The sequence below is a fragment of the Xiphophorus maculatus genome, chromosome 3 (assembly GCF_002775205.1).
Source record: "Xiphophorus maculatus strain JP 163 A chromosome 3, X_maculatus-5.0-male, whole genome shotgun sequence".
NCBI lineage: Eukaryota > Metazoa > Chordata > Actinopteri > Cyprinodontiformes > Poeciliidae > Xiphophorus > Xiphophorus maculatus.
The window spans coordinates 3,634,521-3,652,645 of NC_036445.1; the positions used below are offsets into that span (position 1 = coordinate 3,634,521).

Here is an 18,125-nt window from a genome sequence, read left to right on the forward strand (position 1 = left end):
CATTTTAAATGTTCATGCTGCACTGAAGGAACAAGAGAGTAACCACTGAGGAATCAAACCATGTTTACTGTCTTCTGGACGACATTGCTTTTCTTTTTGTGGGTTTCCACCACATATACAGGTATCAGGAGTATTTTCTTTTTTATTATGATGTAGTGCTTAAAGCAATTTTTATGTGACAATATTTTACTTTGATATTAAATCAATTTGTTTTGCTGAAAAATGTAATCACAAGTTTTTAAAAAAACTTGTAAATCCTGAAACATTTACACAGTCTGTTTCTGTACTAATAAAAATGATTGGTTAGATGAAAGCATCCTCAGTTTGCAAAGGTTTTGTAGTAGATGTCACAGTTATAACAAAAACAAATATATAACTACTTTGGTCTTTTCCTTCACACTAACAGTTGAATCAGCCCTTGGAAGACCGTCCTGTTACAATGGATTCTGCATCACTCTCAATGAGGGAGTGATAACAGCCAAAGCTGGACTGTGTGTTGTGATACCATGTTCCTTCACCACTCCTGATGGATTTACACCAAAAAGTATTGTCTGGTTTAAATGTGAACCACAGAAAAGGAGATGTAGTGACTCTGACATAATATTTCACATAAATCGTTACAAGGTTACATCAGAATTTCTAGGACGGGTTTTACTGTTGGATCCTGATGTGAGTCAGGGGAACTGCAGCATCATGATCAATGACCTCACAACATCTGATTCTGGATCATATCAGCTCAGAGTTAATGGTTTTTACCATGGAACGGCAGATGGAGTTACGTTCTCTTCAAGAACAATTCTCTCTGTCAAAGGTATGAAAGGCAATAATAAGAACATCTATGGTTCTTCAATTCAGTGATTTGTGTAAATATACAACATGTTTCAAGTCTTTTTTTATTACAGCGTCTAAAAAAACTCAGTGTTTGTTGACCTCTGTTGGCAGATTGTAGGAACTGCATTATCACCTAAACAAATCCACTCCTATTGATCAATGAAAATATCTTTATAGCTAAGCTAAAATTAGCTTATTCCATTTAAATGTAAAATAAATAATAATATCTCCACTTGTTTTTATTTATCAACCATGTTTTCATCAGATCTAAACCAGAGGCCCTCACTGATGATTCCTCCACTGACTGAGGGACAGCAGGCCACTCTGACCTGCACTGCTCCTGGTCTCTGCTCTCCGTCTCCTCCTATCATCACCTGGATGTGGAGAGGAAAAGGAGAAATGGAAGCTAATATTACAGGAAACACAACTGCTTCTTTCAAAACTGAGAATCTGACTGCTGTCACACAGAGACACAGTTCGATTCTGACTTTTAACTCTTCGGCTAAGCATCATGATACTAATCTAACCTGTAAGGTCAGCTACACAAGTGACATAACCACAGAGGAGACTGTGACCCTGAAAGTAAACTGTGAGTATATTATTTGAAAGGTTGTTGGTTTTGTGATTTGCCTCATCAGTTAAATTTAGGGAATCTCTGTAAGCTACAGGATGCTTAAAATCACTGTGGATACAAATGTGAATTAAGGTGACAGTAAATACTGAACCTGCAGTGTCTAATGTTTACCAGAAGTTTGTTCTTACAAACTCAGGAAACCAATATTTACCCAGTTTGTATGAAAGTGTCTTTTGGAAACCAAGTAAACCCTAACTTAACCCCAAATAATTTTTTGTAAGATGTTCAAATGGCATAATTGTCTATGTCAAACACTGCAAGTGATATCCTGAATATTTTTTATAAATTACAAAGCATTTTTGTTTGTTCACATACGAACATAAGCTTTAAATGTATGGTTTTCTAGTTTCTAGAAAAGACCTCACAGTGTTTACCATTTGTTCACAACTGGTTTATTTTTCTGAATACTAACCACCTGTGAGCCAAAGTTACCTCCAAAAACCATTATCCACTATCCATTATCCATTATGGAGTATGATCTTATTTTAAAAAATACACTGTTTAAAATGCAATGTTGGTCCCATAGATAAAAGACAACCTCAGATCACTGGAAAGACTACTGTGAAGGAGGGAGATGATCTGAACCTGACCTGCAATGTTGAAAGTTTTCCTCAATCAGTTGTTGTGTGGACTAAACATTCAGGAAGTGGGATTTACTTTCAAAATAACACTGCATCGGCAACATTTGTCATCTTGAATGTGACAGCTGAGGATTCTGGGCGATATGTGTGCACAGCAACTCACCTAAATGAAACAGTGTCTGTATATGCTGATGTAAAAGTGACTTGTAAGTAAACTTCAGTATGGAGCTCAGAGTCTAAGTCATAATTTATCTTACACTCATAACTTATACATTTTTTCAGGGTTTTCAAAAATACTGAAAAGTTCTGGATGTGTGCTTCAGTCAGCGCTCCTGACCTGTGTGTGTATCACTGAGGGGTTTCCTCTACCCACTATAACATGGCCTATGCTGAAAGACCACACAGAGTACTCGGTCATTACGACCGTGTCAAACCACACTGTTAACAACACTGTCACCATATCCCTGAAAAGTCTCCATTATGTCAGTGTTGAATGTTACAGCAGCCATGAAAATGAAGAAGCCAAAGAAAACCTCACAGTCCAAGAAGACTTCACAGAAAAAGAAGGTACCTCTTCACAGCTTCCTGTCACATCTGCTTTGACATTCTTTACTGCCTCATTTCAATCATTGTGGCCAGATGACAAAGCCAGTGCAGTTATGATTTGATCTGTAATAACTTGGCTTAAAGCTGTTTTCTCTCTCTTTTTCCCCCCTCACAGCCATTCAGACCAAAACTACTTTAGAAAAGGTTTTCAGCCTGGAAGTCATTGTTGCCTTTCTGATTGGAGTTCTGCTTTCAGCTATCATTTGTTGTTTGGCTGTAAAATGCAACAGGTATGTTTGTTCTAGTTTTTAATTAACGTCTGTGAATATTTTCGCATATAAGAGTAAAGATAAATTTGTTGTTACTTTTCCAAAAGAAAAATAATCAACTGCCTTAAAAAAAAATTCTATTTCAATATTTCCTAGAGTAACTGAAATGAAAGTAGAAGGAGATAGAAAGATGGCAGTATTTTTAACAGTTAGTGGCAGCAGCTTCTCTTCTTTACAATAAGACGTGCTTTTACGAAGATATAGTTTGGCCCGTTCTTGCTGAGTGAATTGCTCAAACTGTCTCTGGTTTGAAAGGTTGCATTTTTAACTACACTCTCTGATCCTTTATAAATATTCTGCAGGATTAAGATCAGAACAGTTTTTTTCTCAGCCGTAATGCTTTTTGCTGCATATTTTGGGACATTGTCAAGTTGGAGAGCCTATATACCCCTATGTGGGTGAATTTGTCAGAGAGACATTCTCTGGTTTGCCTTCTCTGGTTTATGTTCACTGTGATTCAGCAATAACAAACTACCATATGCCATTATTGTTCCTTCCACTTTAAATACATTAAATGGCTGATGGAAAGCTAAAAATTATTTAGTAAAAACACTTGATTAAAACAAAACAAAAAAATAGAGACTGTCCATTTGATTTTCTTTTCTTTGTAGAATAAGCAACAAGCTACTTTTAAGTTTTTTATTTTAGCTTATCACATACTAGAGGAGTGCAGATATACATTAGACAGTTGCTTTTACTGAATCCCTTTTCGGGAGAAATAAAGCATTCTTTAAGTAAAATGTAAACATGCCAGCATATTGATCTTCATCTGAATCACTTAATCTGTTGATGTAAAAATGTTTTTTTCCACAGGAAGACACTGAAGAAGTCTGAGAATGAAGATGGAACTCTGGAGATGATCTCTCTAGATGATCCACTGGTACCTATATTTGTTCTGCTAGAAGTAAAACATCTAATGATCAGTTCAAAATAATCAGAAAACAAATTCAGGATATTCATGCACAAATAATACTACAATTCATCAGCGCTTAAACTGTTTTTCTTAATATCAATTGCATTGACCTCTTTAAAAATATAAATGTGTGAATATTTGAACAGGATTTAAATCAAGATGTACACTACCATTGTTCAAAAAAGAACACACCATTATTAATGAATGATGGTACAGTTTGGAAAAGCAGTTTAATATGTATATTTAACAGGGTTGACATCATATCTACAACAAAAGTAAAATTATGGCTGAAAAATAAAAAAATCTCTAAACACTTTTGCAGCTCTTGTAGTGTATGAGAATTAATTTGTTGAAAGTTTGGTGAAAAGATCAATAGGAACACTTATCTTTTCACCTCTTCATAAATCACTTATTGTGATTTATGCAGCTGCATGTCAGCATCTCAATAAGTTCTAAAGCTGTTGAGTAAAGATTCATCAGTGAGAGCTATTCAGCTTTTCAGACTGGTCATAAATGAGTCACTGATACTAGAACAACCTGTATTATTAGGTGTCTGAAGAAAAAAAAACTTTGTGTGGATTCTCTGTGCTGTGTGTTATTTTATATCTAGTTTCTCCCTGTACCTGACAGATCGACGACGGTCAGGATGTTCAAAATGACAAATCCCTTGTGCAAGAGGAAACTGAGAACATACCTATGGCAGGAGAGAAGTCGACTTCAGAAATTAACAAAGATCCAAAAGATGTGCAGTATGCCAGCATTGATTTCTCAATCATGAAGAGAAGGAGTGCAAAAGGGGCAGCAAAGGAACGAGCGAGCACTTTGACTGAGTATGCAGAGATTAAAACTGGACCAAAAGAGCAAACAAAAGACGACAGTAAAGAGGGAAGTGAGACACTGGAGGACGAAGAGGAGGATTTGATAACAAAACATGATGAGGAGACGGAACATTGTGTCTCAGAGGAGCAGATTGAAGTGGAGGCAGTTTACTCCACCGTCAAAGATGTTTTAGATGAGATCTGAGAACTGAGCTTCATTAGCTAGATATATAGGTTATTTGTATTCTGTGCACACTCTGACAATGGCATTACAGCATTTTATGCTGTTTTCCATTGTTAAAAAAGATCATGCATCCATCCATTGCATGCATCCACTTGTCCTTGATCATCTTGAACAGAATAAAACTTGTTTTACGCATTTTGGGAAGACTTGTAAAGAGAGCCTTGACACGGAGTGTACAGTCAGAATAGGGAAACAACAAAGAATGCCCAGACACTTCATTTTGACTAAGCAGAAAGAAGAATGTTGAAGAAACTAACCTTGCAAATTCAGTTAGCACCATCAGATAGTTATAGTACTCTCTAATCCCACAGAACCCTTTCAACAGTGGATTAACATGTGTAAAACACATGACAAATCATGTATGTCCAATATGCTTACAACACTGGACATAAGACTGCTGAGGCTATGAATAATGTGGGGAAGCCCTGGCTTGAGCCTATTCATTTTTTGATTAATTATTGGTTTGTAAAATTGTGTTTTATTTTGGTTCCTTTTTTGTAATGTTGTAAATTTACCAAAATAAAGTTTATCTGAATGAATAAATGAATCTGAATTCATGAATATAGGTGTGAGAACACTTATTAATCTCATGTTTTTAAAGAACATAAAGTATAGATATTCATACTATTTTAAACATCGGATCTTTAGAATCAGTTGACATGCTACTTGTCACCCTCTTTTGGTAGCTTTCAGAAACTGCAACATATGCTCACAAAATCCAAGTTTACTCACGCTTCCTCACATTTTAAAATCTGTCAAAATAGGTGTTTGTTTCAGCCATAAGAAACAATCATTTAATATTTAATCCATTGGTTTCAATCAGAAACCCACACTGACGATTACTCAATTGATTTGCCACACTGACCTTTGAGTTCGGGGAGATTGTTTAGCATAAGATGGATGTGGAGAGGGAGGCCATTTTGTCAAACATTACAGGAAAATGTACTACTTTACAAACTGAAAATCTGACAGTTTCTACAGAGATACAGCTCAACAACACTGACGTTTAACCTATTAAGTTAAAACAACAACATTAATATCGCTTGTAAAGTTAGATTCACTTATAGCATACCCACAGAGGAGACTGAATCTGTATATAAACTCAGCTTCAAAAGCTAGGTGGTTTTTACGAAACACCTAACATCTTCTTCTACCTTCTAAAAAAAGCTAAAATGAAATACAAGAGAAGCTAAAATTACCAGTGATACCAGAGTGAAGGTACCTGGAGCTCTTAATTTAAACTTCAGTGTAGAAAGTTTTCCACCGTCTCTTAAAGTATGGGCTAAATATAAGAAAGAACATAAGATACAAAATTACATTCTACCACTTCTGCAGGAAAACAGAGGAACTTCATCTCTAATGCAATTTGTAGTTGTTTAGGCTGTAAAATGTGCACCATAAGACATTATAATGTTCTATAATATTCATTACCAATAAATAACATGCATACTAACATGTTGATTACAGAAATCAGCATGTTAGTAGTATGTGATTGAAATATGATTTTTACCTATGGTAACAAGAGGCTTGTGTATTAAAATTAAATTTAATTACACAGTTTTAAAAAAATTCCCCCTTTTGTCTCAAAATTAATGTTCTACACATCAGTTTATTTTTACATTTTATCAGTTTTACAAAATTATGACTGCTGTAGGTTGCACTATAGAAAATGAAACAAACTTGAACTTGTTTTTATGTGGCGACTGAGTCCAAAACAATCATTTCCTGTAGATAACAGGAAATGATCTCTTTTTACCAAGTAAAAAATAAGCTCCCTGTTTAACAGAAAGTGCATTAATTACAAATGGAAAGAGACAAGAATACAAGAATCATCATGAATAATGTATGTGAGAATGTGACTATTCTTATTTATTAGTTGTTGTTTTGTTTATTTTATCAGTTATTTGTTATTTCTTACATTGTGTGTGAATTGTGAGACAGTTATTTTTTTTGTTTTTAAGCATATGCACTGACTGATGGCACTTTTTAAATTTTGTTGTTCTTGTGACAATGACAATAAAGATTTTATCTTATCTTATCTTATCTATCTTATGTAGGATATATTAAAACGGAAGGCTGTGGGCTTTTGGTTCATGCACCAGAGTTTGTAGGATACTGGCTCAACCCCAAATTATGCAGAAACTATTCTTATCTGAAAGGTTGCTAAGAATGATCTTTTTTTTTTGTCATACGTGATGTGATATTTCTAATTCTTTTATAAATGGTGATTCTTTATTTTTTTTTCTTTGCATGCGCAAGGATTGAACGTTTAATGTGGGCAAAATGGCGAATATGTTTAGGGCTGTGCTTCTAGAAAAATGTCTTAAAGTTTTATTTAGTATTCACACAGAACTGACGTATTGAAATGGTGCCTCTTCTGAGAACAGACAGACTTATGTTACAAAGAACCTTTTCGCATTCAAACTTAAGCAGAAAATCTAAAGGGTTTGAAAGAAAAAAAAAAGTCTTGTTATTCTAAATATTTTTTTCTTAAGAATACAGAATAGATTCCTTCTTTTTTAATTGTGTTGATAACTTTGGATGGATATCCAGGGACAATGGAATAAAATCTTTGCTACAGTCCAGAAGTCAAACATCCAGGGTTACTTGAAACTACTTGCATATTGAAATCCCCAGAAATATTCAATTCCATTTTAACAGGGGCTATGCAAAGGGAAACATTTGGAATTTATGCATCAAGTCAAGAGTGATGGCACATCCACAACATATGAAACATATGCTGGTTCTTCCATTTAAGTGTGCACAATGTTTTCGTAATCTATGCTAGGGTTTCTCAACCCTGGTCATCAGGTCCCGCTGTCCTATGTGTTTAAGTGCTTCGTTCCTGCCACAAACCTCAAAGAATAGATCATTATTAACACACTTCTGCAGTATATTATGGCATGCTGACAAGGCAAAAGCAATCACTTGGATCCGGTTTACTGGAGCAGAGACAGATCTAAAACATGAAGTCCTGTGAGCCCTGAGGCCCAACACTCATCTGTGCAACTCTTTGTAAAGGCCGCCAAAAAATTTTGCATTTTATTTTCATGATCCTTGTTTTGCTCTTTTTCTCTTTGTCCTTAAAATAAACTCATTCAAAATAATCTGTGTTGTCATCTAGCGACAAAAGAAGACTTCAAATCATTTGAAATCCAACTGGGATAGCAGTAGATGTCTGATTGGTAGAGTCTGATTGACGGAGTTAAAAATGTGCCCCCTCATCATGAAGACCGAATATTATCCCAGTGGAAATGTTTCTTAGTAAAATGCTGGATAAGCCAATGTAACCTCGATAATCATGATCGGGTACTAGCTCAGTTCAAATCAGTTCTGCGTTGTGTGAATAAGGGGCAGGAGACAGGATGAGATGAAATGATGTTTACCTGTACGGAACAGAATATGGACTGATGAGGAATCAGGTTCATCACAGCAGGTACAGCACCTCGCTCCCATTTCTCATGAACTGGCCAACAGCCATATTTAATACATTAATATTAGACAGAAATACAATGAAGTAAAACAATATGTACCTGTACGGAACAGAATATGGACTGATCAGGAATCAGGTTCATCACAGTGGGTACAGCAACTTACGAGGAATAGCATTTCATGTTAGCATCAAGCTAACATAACATTCTACCAGAGCGTTAAACACAGTGAACATACCTCGCGCCCATTTCTGGTGAACTGGCAACTACAGTAGATGTCTGTGTTCACTATATTTAACACCACCAACCACCAGGAGGGGGTGCTGTTTCACCCATTACACATGGACCAAAACTTGGAAGTAATGACAAGTGGAATTCTATACAACATTAACTATGTTACACCAACAAGGGGATTTCAAATATCAAAGCTTTGTGTTCTCAAACATGTCTGCAAAGCACCTCATGTACTCTGTCATTAACATGGTGACAAACAGCCACCACACCTCTAACAGGCACAAGAACATCAGTGTCGCATGTTTTAGCTGTCATCGTAATGGGGAAACAAAAGAAAACCTCACAGGCATACAAGACTCTGACATAGGAGGCCTATTTTCACAGCTAAACCACTACTTGTTACCTCTGCTTTGACATTTAACTCTCTTGCCTGATTTCCTAATATAGCCATTGTGGTGCTTTGTGGTTAGATAACCAAGTGTAGTCCATTTCAACATTTACAATGGCATGGTTTAAAGAAGCTATTTCTCTGTTTTTGTTGCCCTTTCAGAGCCCAATATTTGGTTCAAACATTTCGTTCTATTGTCAGTAAGCATGTGTTGTTCCACTATAGAATGTAACGGGTAAAGATTTTGATTCATTTATATATTTTCAGGTTTTATCTATTAATATTTCTATAAACTAGCTGTTAAAATATAAAGCTGTACAGTGGGGCAGTTGGTTGTGTTGTTGCCTTGCAGCAAGAAAGCATTTCTGCAAGAGGTTTGCATTTTCTCCCTGTACATGTGTGAGCTATTTGTGGTTACTCTAGCTTCCTCCCACGGTCCAAAAGCATGACTCTTAAATCAAATGCATATTTTAAACTGATCTTATAAGTGTGTACACGTATGGCTGTTGGTCCTCTATGTCTCTGTGTATCTCTGTGATGGACTGGCAACCTGTCCTAGGTGTATGCAGCATCTCAGCCAATGGCTGTTGGAGCAAGACACCTGCCCCACTGCAACCCTACATGGATAAGTGAACAAAGACAATGGATGGATGAAAAAATAGTCATACTGCTCAAAAACCCACAGAGAGCTACAGTTCTTTTTGAATATTTTATGCATTCCCTGTTTTAAGAAGCAATTTTTTTTCACATTTGATACATTTCTGATTCAGATAAGTTATTCAGTTAGTATGCATTGCAATGCAAACTTTGTTCTCGTATTATGGTTTCAACTGTCCAATATTGCCCTTGTAAAAAAAAGAGGAACTCATCCTTATCAGAAAATGATACTGCTGTTATGACAAAAAAATACTTATTAAAACTTTTTAAAAGAGCCCTGTTTAGTGATATTACAGGAGAACAACTTATCTCCAGATACATGTAGAATATACATAACATAAAAATGTACTTTCAGATGAATCAGCAATATCAAATAACAGATGAAATGGGTGCAAAAAGTTCAATTCTGCTAAATCTTAATTGTTTCTAATTGCCATTACTGAACGTGCTAAGCAGCTCTGGAGTCAGTGTCTCATATAATGAAGAAAAATGAAGCAATTAACATAAAAACTGTTCAACATCCTTCTCCCATGAAATTATGTTTCCAAGATTCTCAATTGCCCGAATTTAGTTGAGCTGCAGAGTAATCTGTTTGTGTGTTCCTATGTTAATAGAAAAAAGTCTTCCACTACCATCATTACGACATCAACAGAAAAAGGAAATGAGAGTTTGGATTTGATCTGGGTTGCATTTATTAGGAAAAGTGATGTTAAAACTAAAATAGTTACTGGTAGTGAAAATTCGGACTTTCACAACATACAGAAGTTATTCTAGAAATGTCTTGCACATTGAATTTGTCCCGATGTCCATCTTTATGAATTATTAGGTTGTATGAGGTGGATTTTTGATCATTTTATTTTACAGATGACACACAGAAAATGTCATGTGGTGCATGAAAAAGTAAGCTTAATGCATTTTTTTATTATTTCACACTAGAGCACAAATGTACTCTTATTGCTCATATACAACTGTGTAATAATGTTGTCCACCAGGAGTATTTTTAAATAAAAATGGAACTGTTTCATTGTTTGGAAAAATATTTGTTATAAAGTATGTTCATTAGTGTTTGACTTATTTGTTTTTAGCTGATGCTAGTATTAATGCACTTGGAGACTCATAACAATTAGCAACCTGTTATGATCATAGAAACAGATAAATAAATGAATTAATAAGTGGGCTGCAGGTGGCACAGTTGGGAATGCTATTGCCTCCTAGTAAGAAAACCCTGGTTTTGAATCACAGCCTGTGGACTTAATGTTGAGTTTGCATGTTACTCCTATGCATAAAAGGGTTCTGCACACACTCTGGCACTCCCACAGGCCAAAAACATAACTGTTAGGTTGAATAAGCTCTTTAAGTTCGAAGACAGAGTGGTAAGCCTTGGATTCTGAGTGTTTGGTCAAAAAAGGGAAATCAAAAGCTTGTCCAGACAACGTTTCCTGACCTGGGAGGAAGGTAAAAGAAGCTCAGTAAGAAACGCAGAGCAATCTCAGATTTGAGAAAGAATAAACTAAAGACATGCTTAACTTAAAATTAACAAACCTTTGGGACGTATCCATGACGTCTACTGTATGTTGAAGCTATCAGTCCACTGTTACTTCTATTGTTAAATAAATGCTCTCTTGCTTTCAGCCACCTATGTATCTGTCTGTCAACGGAAAACCTGTATAGTTTTTAAAGCTGCAGTATGCAACTTTTGTGAAAAATATGTTTACATATTTGTTGTAATGATTAATATGTCAAGTTTACTATAAGACAGAATCTGTGAAAAAACTCTTGTGCCTCTGCCTTCTTCCAGTGTTCTCTCAGAGCCAAGAGGAGGGTTTTAGCACTGTCAATTACCGTTATGCTACGTTATAGCTGATTCATCACAACATAGCCTGCCATAAATGCTAAGGCTAGATAGCATGGCCATACATAAAGTTTCCTACATAATGGCAAGTTGTTTTGCCACTATTAGCGCGTTGAACAGCGTGTACGTGAAAGTGACTGGCAGCACTACGACCTTTCTCCTGGCTCTGAGTGTTTTTGTCAAGGAGCTGTGCATTTTTGCAGACTTATAATAGTAGCAATGGGAGGAGGTCACAACATGATGACAGCTTGACCAAATATGTAAGAAATATTTGTAAAACTTATTTTTGTGAAAGTTATATTCTGCAGCTTTAAATAGTTGTTTACAAGAGGCCTTTTGGGGCAGGAAGTGATTCATGAGATGACATATTGCCATTTTAGGCAGTGTGAGGAGAATAATTAGAGAAAACAGATTAGAGATTAAAGATGAAAGCAATTAGAGAAAACCTTGACAGAGAAAGCAGCTGCACTGAAATAACCAATAGTTGTTGTATATATGCTACTTTAAATTCAAAGATTCTTACTGATTGAAGATTTACTGATTCTATGCACAATTCATAGTAAAGTGTTCAATTAATAACATGATAATAGGGGCAATATTTGTTGTCATCTTAAATTTTAAAAAATAAGTTCTCTGTCTTCATCCAGTCAGTTTCAAATTATCACTTGAAATAATTCCTGTTTGTGGCCAGTCGGAGGATGACAACGTCCCTGGAAGTCGATGTTCACATCCAAACCTCACAGAGCTCGACCTGCACACCTGAGATTCAAATCACCTCACAACTGCCTGTGCCATTGTAGCAAAAGCAAGTTTGTTTTTGGGAGGAACTAAGAAGCAGTGATGTGCAGAGGGACTTCCTGTAAAGTAAAATAGAAATAAGTATAAAAGGAGGAGGAAGAGAATGAGAGTCAGTTCAGAGAGAAAGCAGAAAGCAGAGGTTAGTGAAGGGGAAACAAGCTAAAGAGTCAGCAAGAATAAGGTAAGATCTCATTTTCAACACATTTTCTCTGATTCTTATAATGACTCTGTTGTGATGTCCTAATGTTATTTTTAAAATGAAGCATGAAGGGGTTTCTGAACCAGTTTCATCAAAATATTAATTTTGTGTCCTAACGTCTTTTTGTTGAAGTTCAGTAATAGAATCTGTTCTTTCCAGGAACAAACTGACTGATATTGACAAGATGCTTGCTCTGATTTGGGTAACTCTGCTCTTTACTACAACAGGTAAAAGAAACAATGTTTAAATGCTTTTGATATTACTATTTGGTCATCTGAGGCTCCTTGTTTATCTGAAGAAAAAATCTACATGCAAAGAATTTATGAAAGTAGCACCTTTCTGTCTTATCCAAAAGCTTTGCTTTATTCACTATAAACGTTTTTTGTTGCTGTTTTTCTGTTTCCTCTAGGCATGCCAGGTTTAGTACAAAGCGATAACAAGACATGCGAGGACAAAACATTCACTCCTACTCTAAAACCAACAAACCAAACAGCAGCAGCTGGACAATGTGTCGTTTTAGAATGTTCATTTGAAAATAATGTCACCAGCTTTACTTGGTGCAAAAATGGCCAATCTGGAGAATGTAACTTGCAAATATTTAACTCAAGCAACAATAGTACAGTTGACTCTAAAATTTTAGGACGAGTGACTATGCTGGAGCCTGATCTAAAGAAGAAGAACTGCAGCATCCTCATCACAAACCTTACAACTACAGACACTGGAGTTTATAAAGTCAAAGCTGAAGCTGCAAACGGCTGCACATATCTTTCTGAAACAAACATTACTATTGAAGGTATACAAGAAAACAGTTAAAATTAATTAAAGTAGGTCTCATTCCCATTTCCAGGATATTGTAACTTCTCACCAACTACCTTTCATTTCTATTCTTCAAACAGTTCAGGAAAGAAATGTCACTTTAGAGATCGCCCCTCTGAAGAACAAAAGGTACATCACTTTGACCTGTTCTGTTCCTGGTTCCTGCTCTGGATTTAAACCTCAGTTCACCTGGACCTACCAAAAAGCAGCAAAGACGGACAATCCCACAATCATAGTCAATAACACTGAATTTATGATTAATATGATGGATGCCTCACAGAGCCACACCTCAAGCCTGACTTTTAAAGCCTCATCTGAACATCACAATATGAACGTTACCTGCAGGGTCGGTTTTCCTGGCAACACATCAAAAGAGAAAACTCTTAACACGAGCTGTGAGTATTAATGTAACATTTTACTTTTTCACTTTAAAATTTACTTAAGAAAAATCGTTTTATAACAAACAAAATAAATAAGTAAATCATAGAGATCCTGATGCTGAAATTAACTTGGTTCATATAATGAACCAGAATAAAATTATTGTTTCCCATCTTGGAAATATTTAATATCATACAAGATAAATAGATTTGAGTAAAAATTTATTTTTTTCATTGCGATTGTCTGATAAAAATTTCTGAAGCATTTAGACATAAGATTCTGCCTTGTGATTCTGTAACCTGTTATCTATAAAATTCCAAATGTTTATGTCTATATTTATCATTTTGGCAGACACTTTTATCGAAAGAGACTTACAAATGAGAATATAACCATGCAGTCAACAGTAACAATAAGCTATTGAGAAGAACAGACAGTCAGGTTCTGTCAGAGGTGGCAGTGTAGAAATAGAGTGCAGGCATATAAAGAAGTGCAGTAGGAGGAATAGAGTACTACAGGTTAGTTGCAAGGGAAGAATATGTTCTCTGAAGAGCTGAGATTTTACTAGTTTCTCAAAGGTAGACAGAGATGCCTGAACAGCATGACTTTTCCTTTATTTAACAATGTGAAGTGGAACAATCGAGTAACAAAGGCAACATGGGCGTTAAGGGTCGGTTGATTATTGATCATGGCACCCAAGTTTTGAGCTGCCTTCAAAGATTATTGTAAATTTGTGTTGTTGAAGTTGCATGTTTATGTGTTTTTGAATGAAAACGTAACTGAAACCTGCAGTAGTGACAGGTTTACTGTTTTTAAATCTCGGTCAAAAGGTTTACGTTAGATAGAGAACATTTACTTAAGGGTCCAATATTTTTCAAAAATGCTTAGTTTGATAGCAGAAAATTATGGATGTTGAATCACATATGTCAACAATAATGCTAAAATAACATCTAAAAGAACAAGATGAGTAGCTGTCTGTTCAATCCACTTCGTTTTCGATTCAGAAATGCTAACTTTTTTCTCTGTATTGACAGTTTCTCCCAGGATCAGCAACAGCTCTGGCTGTCAGAATCAGTCAAATCTCCTGACCTGTGTTTGTATCAGTGAAGGGTTTCCTTCACCAAACATCACTTGGCCGCTGTTGAACAAAATCTTTGAGTACAGCCTGTCAACCAATCGCTCAGCGCTCTCAGTTACAAGTATCATGACTGTGTCTTTAGAGCAATTTATGGACAAGACTGTTGAGTGTGTCAGCAGTAATAATATTGGTGACACTAAAGAAAGCTTTTCCATCTCAGAAGTAAATCGGACAAGAAATTCAGGTAAGTCTTTTCAAACAGATTCTGTAAATTAAACTGGAAACTTGTATATAACATTAAATTTTTTTACTCCAATCTTAGAAGTCGTAGATATTCCTGACAAATCAAGTAAGTAAATGCTACAAAATAACTACAATATATTGTAGTTATATTGTAACTACAATATATTGTAGTTATTACAATATATTGTAATAACTACAATAGTAACTACAATATAACCTAAATATTTAATTTAGGTTATGTATTATTAATAAAATTAAATTTATTTTACTCTGATTTTTTTCTTTCTCTCCTGCAGAACTAAATATTTTTAGTCATTTGGTAGAACTTTTTAAAGAAAAGATGATTTCTGTCCTGATTGTTTTTGGGGTTGGATTTCTGACCGGATCATTGGTTACAACCTTGATTGCTTGCCTTGCGACAAAATGCCACAGGTAGTATGTGTTTTTCTTAAACATTTACATAACTAGTCAAAGTTTTTCTGCCAATAAATTTTATTACTTCCTTCTTTTATATGTCTCCTAAAAATAAATCCTCCAAACATCAAGAGTTATTTTTTTATAATTTAGTTGCACTTTTCAACTGCAGTCATTAAACTAATTTTGAGAAATGATTTATACTGCCTTATAAATGAATACTTTTCAGATTATAATGTGACAGTTCTGCTTTTGTTTTTTTGTCTTTTGTTTTTATTATTGGTCTTATTTGTTGTTTATAATTATACTTTTATTCATCATTAAGATGTAGATAGAAGAAACTTCAACATAATAATTAACATAACATGCCTTACTAATGTGCAGCAGGCAAATGATTTGCTCAATCTATACAAATATATTACACTTTCTAGTTTTTATTTTTGTGGTTTTTTTTGATGACCTACTACCCTCTAAAGGAAAGAAAATCCTATGGTAACTACCCTTTGCTGATGAAAAGCAACGTAACTGAACTGTCATTTATGGGGGCGTTGGTGGAGACGGTGGGATTTTGTTCTGTAATTGGCGGGTTGCTGGTTCGAGCCCCGCTCCATCCTTCTCAGCTGTGTCCTTCTTTTGTACCTTGAGCCACCTTGCCTTTGCGTGAGGGTTAGAGGGACCATTGGTGGCAGTGCATGGCAGCCAGCGTGCCTTAAGGCAGCTGCGGCTACAATCCAGTAGCTCATCACCATCAGTGTGTGAATGGGTGTGTGTGTGTGTGTGTGTGAATGGCCATTTACCATCTACTGTGACTGACCGGTCAAATAATGTATTAACTTTCTTTTATTTTGATTGGTTTTTAGGAACAAAAAGAAGAGCTCTCATCTTACTGATGAGCTGGAACTGGTAAACACTGATGTTGTTCTCAAGGTACTTTGACCTATTCATTTTTAAACATGGCAGAATGTTGGGCAATTTATTTACAGGATTTATCAGAACAGATAGTAAAATAATGAAGATATTAGTTTCGACTGTATTGACAGTAATCCAATTTTATCATTTTAATATCTAATTTACAGCAATATTAATCCTATGTTTACATTAAAAATCATATACAATGCTCTCTTGTAATAAAAAAGAGTTTTATAAAAATTGTTCAGACAGATTTCCATATACTACATTATAAAATTAAAATGGTCAGTGTATCTAGCTGTATAGTAGCACGATAAGCCTTCCTGCCTAAAGCAGTTTAACCAAAATCAGCTGTTTTGTCAAATCAGTAGAGTGTTGTGGGATTCTCATCAAAGGTGATGAAGAAACTAAACTTTCCACTTTTATAAAACTTTACAAAGGCCATCTTACAATAACATTACCAGCAAGCTAAACCTTGATTTGGAACTTCAGTAGAGAATGTTCTGGAAATATGTTTGACTTATTACTTCATCTTCGCTCATCTTCACATTATACATTGTCTTTGGACAGTGATTTTCTGACTATTATCTGACATGTTTAATTCTTACATTTTACGATAGGTTTGGGATAATGAGGTACGTCACGTAGAGAATAATGGTATCCTCGACATACAGGATGATGGCGCCCTAGTCTTCCAGGATGATGCGACCCTAGTCTTCCAGGATGATGCGACCCTAGTCTTCCAGGATGATGCGCCCCTTGTCTTCCAGGATGATGGGACCCTAGTCTTCCAGGATGATGGCATCCAGAACCAAGCAGCTGCAGAATGTGGAGAGGAGCTTCATGGGGACTTGACAGACTCAGATATGTCACCAAAGGAAACTGTGTACTCGGACCTTGACTTCTCTGCACTGAAAACGAAGAATCCTGCAGATGCCAAAGAGAAGGAGGATACGAAAGAGACTGAATATGCTGAGATCATGAGAGGGGAAATGGAGGAGTCACAAGAAAACGAAGGAATGGACTGCGAAATGTTGGAGGGAAATGATGAGACGGAGGTGATGATGGAGCATCAGGAGGAGGCAAAACAGATTGTGGTGGCTGAAGAGTTAGTAGGAGAGACTGACCCACTTTATTAATACAAAAATTGACTCATGGATGAGAACTGAACACTGTACATGAGTTTAAAAAGCGTACATCTTTCCTCTTTATAGTAGACAGATTTGCATGGGAGAGGCATTTCTTGCATTTTTGCTTATATTTAGAACAAGTAAAGCAAGAAGGTGGGTGAATATGTAATGAGCTCTTGAACAAAAAAAAATTGAGCTTGTACAAAAGAAACGGTAGGATGAAGGCAAATCAGAAAAAAGCTTGAATCCTTTGGCAGTTTGCATTTCAACACCTTCAGCACCTAATTCGTCCTCTGACTAGTCGAAGATGATCAAGCTGAAGAATGGAAAGTTACAGTATATAACAATGTTTCAGGTTATGGTATATGGCTGCCTGGTGTATTATCTTCACAAAGCAAAAAAAAAAATGCACGTCAGGTTCCAGTCAAGCTTCTTTTTACAAAACAAATACTTTTAAGTAGTATTTTTTCACCAAAAAATATATTTTGACAAGCTATTATGTGTGTTATGTTTACTATGTATAGAGTATCATCTGAAATAAAATGTGTCTTTCTTTAGGCAATACCTTTGTTGCATGTACACTTTTGCTGCAATAAACTGAGACGTTACACTTCATTGCTTTGTAGGACGCAATTTTCTTGAACAAAACCTACTTCCCTTTTTGGGCATGTAAGAGATGAAATAGTGGTATAAAAAACATCTGCT

General features: G+C 35.7%; 2 protein-coding genes across 2 annotated transcripts; both read left to right on the forward strand.

Moving 5' to 3' along the window:
* Nucleotides 1-5,405, forward strand: LOC111608137 (sialic acid-binding Ig-like lectin 5). The gene is made up of 8 exons (XM_023331207.1): nucleotides 1-121; nucleotides 407-811; nucleotides 1,097-1,420; nucleotides 1,992-2,252; nucleotides 2,329-2,613; nucleotides 2,768-2,882; nucleotides 3,735-3,801; nucleotides 4,465-5,405. The coding sequence occupies exons 1-8, from the start codon at nucleotides 61-63 to the stop codon at nucleotides 4,855-4,857; spliced, it is 1,911 nt and encodes a 636-aa protein (XP_023186975.1). The 5' UTR covers nucleotides 1-60; the 3' UTR covers nucleotides 4,858-5,405.
* A 6,969-nt stretch (nucleotides 5,406-12,374) lies between these two features.
* LOC111608139 (myelin-associated glycoprotein-like) lies at nucleotides 12,375-18,035 on the forward strand. Its single transcript, XM_023331212.1, has 9 exons — nucleotides 12,375-12,437; nucleotides 12,615-12,682; nucleotides 12,865-13,248; nucleotides 13,352-13,666; nucleotides 14,681-14,968; nucleotides 15,047-15,073; nucleotides 15,264-15,399; nucleotides 16,242-16,308; nucleotides 16,911-18,035. Exons 2-9 carry the CDS (start codon nucleotides 12,640-12,642, stop codon nucleotides 17,427-17,429), a joined length of 1,779 nt encoding a protein of 592 aa, XP_023186980.1. The 5' UTR covers nucleotides 12,375-12,437; nucleotides 12,615-12,639; the 3' UTR covers nucleotides 17,430-18,035.
* Nucleotides 18,036-18,125: the final 90 nt, after the last annotated feature.

Coding starts and splice junctions, on each gene's coding strand:
- LOC111608137 (XM_023331207.1), top strand. CDS start 61: ATGTTTACTGTCTTCTGGACGACATTGCTTTTCTTTTTGTGGGTTTCC. Junction 2,883..3,734: donor TTGGCTGTAAAATGCAACAG/GTATGTTTGTTC, acceptor TTTTTTCCACAG/GAAGACACTGAAGAAGTCTG. Junction 3,802..4,464: donor TCTCTCTAGATGATCCACTG/GTACCTATATTT, acceptor TGTACCTGACAG/ATCGACGACGGTCAGGATGT.
- LOC111608139 (XM_023331212.1), top strand. CDS start 12,640: ATGCTTGCTCTGATTTGGGTAACTCTGCTCTTTACTACAACAG. Junction 13,667..14,680: donor GAAAACTCTTAACACGAGCT/GTGAGTATTAAT, acceptor CTGTATTGACAG/TTTCTCCCAGGATCAGCAAC. Junction 15,400..16,241: donor CTTGCGACAAAATGCCACAG/GTAGTATGTGTT, acceptor ATTGGTTTTTAG/GAACAAAAAGAAGAGCTCTC.